The following is a 7,618-nucleotide window of genomic DNA, read 5'->3' as shown; positions in this document are numbered from 1 at the left end:
TCCCAACCACTTTGCGTTAGGATCATTTGTTTCAAATGATCTGAAAATAGCGTGCACAAAGAATCGTAGATGTACAGTCTGGAGAGCTGGTCTCACTTGGTGTGTTTCTGGAAGCCCTGGTGGTGACAACTTGATTTGACCTCATGTTTTACCTCTTTGTATTTACTTTCAGTTTCAAGTCTTTATCACCACGTGCTCAGCAGCTACAGAGATATGGCAATTAAAAACTGAGGTCCAGGCTCCTCCAACAGAGCAACATGAATATATATAGAGGACATAGAACAAATAAAACAGATACATTTAGGATTATATCCCCATGTCTAGTGTAGAAACATGTCGGTGTGATTATAAAGTTGTATTTACAGGCACTGTTGCAAAAACCAAGCAGTTAAAAAACATCCGATTTTTAAAAGAAAGAGGTTTGAAAAACATAATCGCTATTAAAGATGTTGGGAGTTTTATTTGAGTTATCATGTATTATTAAAATGGCTGATTTGCAACCATTGCTACGAAAAGTTAAGGAATGTCGTGCTGCCGGGGGGTTGGCTGTATCCCATAGCCAGAGGTATATCTTGAAAGAGACTGGGAACTGTCAAGCACCGCCGTTTGTTATGGCAGTGTTTAATTTTAAAATAGGTCAAATATACTCTTGCTACGAGGGATGCTACTAGAAAGAAGAATAAACAAGTGAATTATGAAGGAAACTTCTTCCATGACATAGATCAACATCAATATGTTAAATCAATCAATAGCTGCAACAATAATTACTGGAACATTGTGTGTCTGATTCCTTCCAGTCCACTTGAATATGAGTGTGATGTGTGTGGTCATGTTGGGTTGCTACTGACAGGCATGTGAGTTTTTCCCGTCTCAGTGTTCTGCATTTCTTAGAAGCAACCGGACCGCAGAGAGAACAGAGAAGAAACAAACCAAGAGAAATTATATGGCATTTCCCATTATCTCTTATAATGAATACTGTGCCCTTCATGCTGTTCAGTAAAACTACCTTGTGGTTTCACAGGTTAATGCCTTCCTGTTCCTTCACTACACCTGCAGACTGTGTGACGTCCTCAGTGCTCATAGAGATGAACTGTTTTTCTCTTCTTCATTTGTCTTTTCTGGTGTCAGTGGTATATCGGCAGCCAAACAAGTTAAAGCCATAACTGTGTGATGGGTGTTACTGGGGTTTTGCTCATCATGCATATTAATAGTCTAAACAGGAAGTAAATCTATTATTTTAACAGCCTGATATCCGTCTTCTGCTCATTGGTGACAGAGGAAAGGCATCTTTAAACACATCGTTCCTCCTTCACTGTAAGTAGAAACAGTTTATTGATGTAATGATTCTGTATACCTTGTGTGAACATTATTTAATCTGACATGTTTTATAGTCTCACATGAGAGGAGCAGCTATGAGTGCAGCAGCGAGTGGATTAGTTGTCTTCCTGCTCTCTGTGTCAGGTACTGCATTCATCACATGAAAAGAGGGGATTCTGGGAAAATGTGGGACTTGTAAAACCAGGTCACATGTGGGCAGGGCCGTCCCTCCCTACAGGCCGATCATGCAGACTGCGTGGGGCCTCACCTCGAGAAGGGGGCCTCACCTCGCAGTGGGAGCCTCAACTGCGCCGCAAGTGTGGAATCGCCGCTCCACTAGCACCCCCCGTCGACGCTCGCGAAACAGAGGGCCTCATCACATAACTTTGCGTGGGGCCTCCAGTTGGCCAGGGACGGCCCTGCATGTGGGAATAAGTTGGATGGATTTGTGTAAAAGTCAAACCTAGCAGAAACATGTATTTGTGTGTAGAATTGTAGAAACACAAAGACGTTACTATTTTTGATGGATTTTCTGAAGATCTTGTCGTGATCACTGTCCTTTGCTCGAAAAATGTGCATAAAATATCAGTTTGCTTCTCACTTTTACAAGCGTTAATGTTTCATCCTCTCTCTGAAAAACATTTTTGCTTTGTTTTTTTCTTAAGATATCTTAAAGAATCTCCAGCTCCGTTTTTGTCGTCCCATGCCATGGCCATTTCTACTGGTCATAATTCCATTGTTGAGGTCTACAAGAATTGATATTGTTCAATGGTCCAAACTCACATTGGTTTCTCATACAGCATCTCTGGATAGTATGTGTATTCACTCTCTGTCCTACACGGCTTGTTTTAGCTCCTGCCCCCACCCCCCCCTCCCTGTGAGCCCAGTGGCCGTCTGCGAGACAGCGAGACACAGCGAAACCCAGCCCCAAACACACACACACCCGCAGCCTGGCTGGGAGTTTGTGTGTGTGCCCAGGCTGAGTTCCGCGGTGTCTCGCTGTCTCGCCGACCCCACACCAGTGAGCCAGCTCACAATGTCCCGCTCCTCGCAGCAGCGAGCCTCGCAACGTCCCGCCGAGTGTGCGTGTGTGTGTGAAGAAGTCCGCGGATTGGTCCAAACGTAACGGCTCCACGGACGTTACGTTACGTCACTATAGGCCTACCCGAAATATGTCACTATACCCAAGAAGAAAACAATGTAAAAAAAGAAATCTCCAACGAGGCGTTCTGGGGCAGCACAGACAGGTATTTCCTGTGTTAGAGTTTTACTCACTACAGGGTGTACTTTGAGGGTTTGTGACTCTGCAGACCGTTTACATGCAGAAAAACCTTCATAACACAAGGGGACGGGTGATAACCAGAAAATCCTAACATGGGACCTTTAAAATTAAGTGATTTAGAGAGATTTTCTTATTCTAAGTCATAACATATTGACTCAAGTCTTATCGATCATACATCTGCACCACACCCTTCTAGTTTCTTCCCTCCTCTCTGACCTCAGTGTTATATTCCCACGCTCTGAGTCACAGCAGTCTTCTTCTTTTTCTTATCTGTATATCAGACAGAAGCTGCTCACACCTCAGTGCTCTGCATTTATTTGTATTGTTCAACTTAACTCAGCAGCAACCTGACCACAGAGCGAACAGAGAGGAAACTGGACCAGAAAAGCACAGACATGTATAATGAATAGTATTCTTAATATTTGTATGTTCTTGCAGGCATGTTGACACCTTGTGTTGGGACTTCTGTTCTACCTGGTTTAGTTCAGAAACAACAAAGTCATACATTAGTATTTGCAGCAGTTATAAACTGCCTTAAAATGAATTAACAGGTGACGTACATAGAAACTCAACTATGATAAATACATGATATGTTTCTTAGTTTCAGTTCAGCTCATAGGTTCATGAACATTTTTATAATAATGTCTGCTGATAATTTGATCTTGAAGCTTGTTCTGGTTACATTCACCCCATAAACACATTTATAGTTTGATGCACTGAGTCTTATTAACTAGTTGTTAACTTAAGTCATTAACTTTGATTCTAGTTTTTGATGTGCTCTGTGTTTCAGTGGTTCAGGGTCAGAATGACTGGGGAGTGACTTACTCTTCTACTGAGATCTGTGCAGTGAAAGGATCAACAGTGGAGATAAGATGCACCTACAAATACCCATCCACATGGAGAGGTCGTGTAAACACAGTACAGAAAACATTCTGGTCCACTAAACAGAAAGATGGTGAACCTGTAGATCTGTTCACAGCATCAGAGTATTCAGGTCGTGTCGAGGGTCGTTGTGAAAACAACGTCTGCACTCTGAGAATCAGAAACCTGAGAGAGAGCGACTCAGCTGAGTACTGGTTCAGATTCGAAACAAACCAACCAGATGGAAAATATGATGGTTCAACTGGCGTCACTTTGTCCGTCACAAGTAACAATTTTCAATTATAAGTTCATTATGTATAAATGTCTTGGATATAATAATAATAATATGCGTGTGTTTTGACAGTTTTTGTCTTAAATACAATTCCTGTTCCTTCACAAATCCAGACCTCCAGGTCACATCTGAATCAAACCGGCTGCATTGTCAGAACAGTTGTCCTCCATCTTATAATCCTCCCTACATCTGGTACAAGAACGGACAAAGAATTCAGAGAGAAACATCTTATTATACAAATATAACGAACAATGCAGACAGTTATTCAGGCGCTTTAAAGGGACATTAGGACTTACCCTCTCCTCCAGTGTGTGAGTTTACTCCAAAGACTTCTAATAACACACACACATCTAGTGGTGTTTTATATTGAACTATATTGGTCATTTTTCTCCTGTTCAAATTACTGCTGAAAGATAGAAACACATTTTATTTTTCAGGTGTCAGAGGTCAAACCTGCAACAGAGTGACTTACTCTGAGAGAAGCATCTGCACCCCCAAAGGATCATCAGTGGACATTTCCTGCACGTACAGCAGCTTTGAAGACGATGTTGAATCTAAGTTCTGGTTCATAGCTGAGCGTAGTCATCCGGGACAGAATCCCTCTCAACCTGAGGACCTTAGTGAAGACTCCCAGTATGCAGGTCGTGTTCATATCCTTGACACAGAGAGAGGATGCTCCACTCTGAGGATCTCTGACCTGAGAGACTCATATTCAGCTCAGTATCTCTTCAAATTCAAAACACCAAGCTTTGAATGGAGGAGTGATTTACCTGGTACCACTCTGACTGTCACAGGTACTGATCAACACACACTGAGGAAAATACAAAGTACACCTACAAATACTGGAAAAGTTGATGTTTGTGTAATGACCATTGGATGAAGAGTTACTATTGCTCTTTATTTCCAAATAGCAATACACAGTTGTGTTAATGTGTATGTACATCTATATATATATATATATATATATATATATAAAAATACCTTTTGCTATACTATTGTTTCTTGTTCTAAGGTCCAGCTCTCCAGGTGCAGGTGATCAGAGCAAAGGTCTACAACTATTCTACTGAGGCAGAGCTGAAGTGTCACAGCAGCTGCAGTCCAGCTAGTTCTCTGAACTACGTCTGGTTCAAGAACGGAGAGAAAATCAAAGCAACGGTGATATCTTCTTATAAAGGCTTGTTTCAGCCCAGAGACAACATCTATTGTGCTTTTGAAGGACATGAAGACTTCCCCTCTCCTCCAGTGTGTGAGTTTACTCATAAATACACACTGACATTACAATACAATGACAAATTCAGACATGCTGGAGTCACCACGGTCTTCTGAAGTGCAATACATCAATTTCATTTTCATACATCGACTAACAATAAGGGCAGACAACCATAAAGATACAAACAACAAGTATCCTCCAAGCGCATTAGCTTGAAATAAGCCAAACATGTTAAGAATTACAATTGTTTACAAAATATGTCCAAGTAACTGTTCAAAGTGTTTTCAAAATTGGCCAGTGCTCTCAACAAATAAAATATGAAGATTCAAAAAGTACTCTGTGATGTTTGCTGTCCACAGCTGACGTTAAATCGACCGGACTTCTATCTGCGGATTGATATGACTGCACATAGTCCCTTGATCCTCCTTAACAACAGTCATGTTATTCTTAGCAACGTTCTGTTAGCGAGTATTAATAACCTCCGAAATGTCCAAATTCACCAATCAGAATCAAGTATTAAACTAAGTCTTGTAATAAAAAGAAAAAAGGTGTGGGGTCATTGATGTAAAAAAGATAAATAAAGACTTGTTATTGGCTGCCAGTTTCCAGGAATCTAACAAGGATCTACATCACAATATATAAATAATAAAGAAAAAACTAAAGTCAATCATGTGTGATAACATGTTTTAATGTTTGAAATACTTTCCATTTCCATATCCTTTTTCCAGATGCTCCAAAGCTCCCCTCTGTGTCAGTGAGTCCCTCTGCTGAGATAGAGGAGGGCAGTTCAGTGACTCTGACCTGTAGCAGTGATGCTAACCCAGCAGCTAACTACACCTGGTACAAGGAGGATGAAGACTCTCCAAAAGCTTCAGGACAGATCTTCACCATCACTGACTTCAGAGCTGAACACAGTGGGAGTTATTCCTGTGGAGCCCAGAACAAGTTAGGACGTAGTAACTCCACCTTTCATCTGATTGTTGTGGCAGGTAAGTTCTCCACATTCACCAGACCTGATTCACTTTGTAATCTGAAGCAACCCAAGCATATTCAAAATGTCAGTGTTCACGGAGGAACCTCCATGGGGTCAGAGGTGTATGACACTGACAATGTGATTTATCAATCTACTAATCTAGCAGTTAGAAGTATCACATATGTAATCATGTTCCCAGGGAGTTCAACAATGATGGTGAATATCATCAGGACGAGGGTGTTGATGCTGATTCCTGTGTTTCTCCTGAGTCTGTGGACGAGGTACAACAATATCAATTCATCCGTTCAAACATCTTTTAGTTTACTGTTATGAAATACAATCTGTATTTGTTGTTACCCTTAATCCAGGAAGAAGAAAGCTCTGCGCTCCACCACTGAAGCACCTGAAGAGATAGAGGTGAGAGAGGGCGGACCTATTGACAACATTTCCCCTTCGTCAAAGCTATCCTGTGGCTCATAAATGCAATGTGAAGAGAACTTGTGATTAAAGACAACTTCCTGAGTTGAAACTAGTAATGAATTTAGAAAATAAATAATTGGCATCAACTTTAAAATTTGAAAACAAATTATAAAATATTTAAGGATATGCGGGTTTCATGAACGAGGGTCTAATTGAGTCTTCTCTCTCTTCATCAGTTGGACTCTATTCATGATTATGAGAACGTCTCACACACTGCAGCACAGACAGAAGACAGAGGAGCAGGAAGACATGGTGTGAAGTCCAGTCAGGTTAGAGCCTCCTGCATCAGATAAAACAGGCCCACTCCACATTTAGAGTCACAGTTCCAGCTGTAACTTTACACAAAGTCTCCTGTGATTTTCTTCAGATGCTCACCTGATGGAAACAAAGAAGAAGGATGTTGAAATGTCCCTTGGAGAGCGAGGCTGAGCAGGATGTGTGCAAAGTGGATATTCACCTTCAACTCTTAAAGTTTTTATTATCAGTTTTCAGTAGCAGCTGCTTGTAGGTCTAGATTAGAAGAATGAACTGCTGGCAGCTTGAACTGAACCATGTCGAGGTGTCAAACATGATTTATCGTTAACACCAGCCGATGGTCAGGTGCTATATTACTGCTTCAACTACGTGTACTGTACATGCTTATTTGTTATATGCAGAGTTGTTGATATCCTGTTGATACCCTAACCCTGCTGATGTTCAGGCAGTGGCGAGCCGTGACTTTTATACCTAGGCCCTCTGACCCAAGGGCGGGGGGGGCCAGGGGGCCATTGGCCCCCCCACTTTACGGCCCTGCCCCAAATTTTCGCAGCAGCGGATGCCGTGGAACACATCCCGTTTCAATAATTCCCCTCTACTCTAAAGTCGCATCTAAAAAGAACGCCATCTGATCTAGCTGTGTATATTTTGCTATTTTTTATTGTTATATTCAATCTCATTAGCTACAGGCATTTTTGAAGCTTGTAAAGGGAAGAACACAGCTCGCCTTCCCCCACGGAAGAGGACCAGGAGTTGGCAGGACCCCCGGCGAGACAGGTGACGGCGGGACCTCTAACGGAACTACGATCGGCATAGTAATCGTAGATAACACCGCAGGGTCCGTTACAGTTTGTTTTCATCTGATTTCAAATAAACAAAGTCTTGGCTTTCAGAACATTAAACTTGTTTCGGCAAATTCAGATGATAAATACAACTTTAAAGCTTTTA

The 7,618-nt window shown here is 41.6% G+C and overlaps 1 protein-coding gene across 1 annotated transcript; it reads left to right on the top strand.

Moving 5' to 3' along the window:
• Positions 1–333: 333 nt before the first annotated feature.
• LOC117539927 (B-cell receptor CD22-like) lies at positions 334–7,099 on the top strand. The gene is made up of 11 exons (XM_034206284.1): positions 334–339; positions 1,245–1,314; positions 3,390–3,746; positions 3,866–4,021; positions 4,190–4,546; positions 4,765–4,998; positions 5,691–5,951; positions 6,135–6,216; positions 6,304–6,352; positions 6,592–6,684; positions 6,783–7,099. The coding sequence occupies exons 1-11, from the start codon at positions 334–336 to the stop codon at positions 6,792–6,794; spliced, it is 1,677 nt and encodes a 558-aa protein (XP_034062175.1). The 3' UTR covers positions 6,795–7,099.
• Positions 7,100–7,618: the final 519 nt, after the last annotated feature.

Source organism: Gymnodraco acuticeps, unplaced genomic scaffold, assembly GCF_902827175.1.
Source record: "Gymnodraco acuticeps unplaced genomic scaffold, fGymAcu1.1, whole genome shotgun sequence".
Classification (NCBI taxonomy): domain Eukaryota; kingdom Metazoa; phylum Chordata; class Actinopteri; order Perciformes; family Bathydraconidae; genus Gymnodraco; species Gymnodraco acuticeps.
Note: the sequence above shows the minus strand (reverse complement) of the source record. Positions and strands in the feature narration are given on the sequence as shown.

Bases quoted from the DNA above. Each gene is read 5' to 3' on its own strand.
- LOC117539927 (XM_034206284.1), top strand. The intron at 1,315-3,389 runs GTAAGTAGAAAC...TCTGTGTTTCAG, and splicing joins CACATCGTTCCTCCTTCACT to TGGTTCAGGGTCAGAATGAC. The intron at 6,217-6,303 runs GTACAACAATAT...CCCTTAATCCAG, and splicing joins CTCCTGAGTCTGTGGACGAG to GAAGAAGAAAGCTCTGCGCT.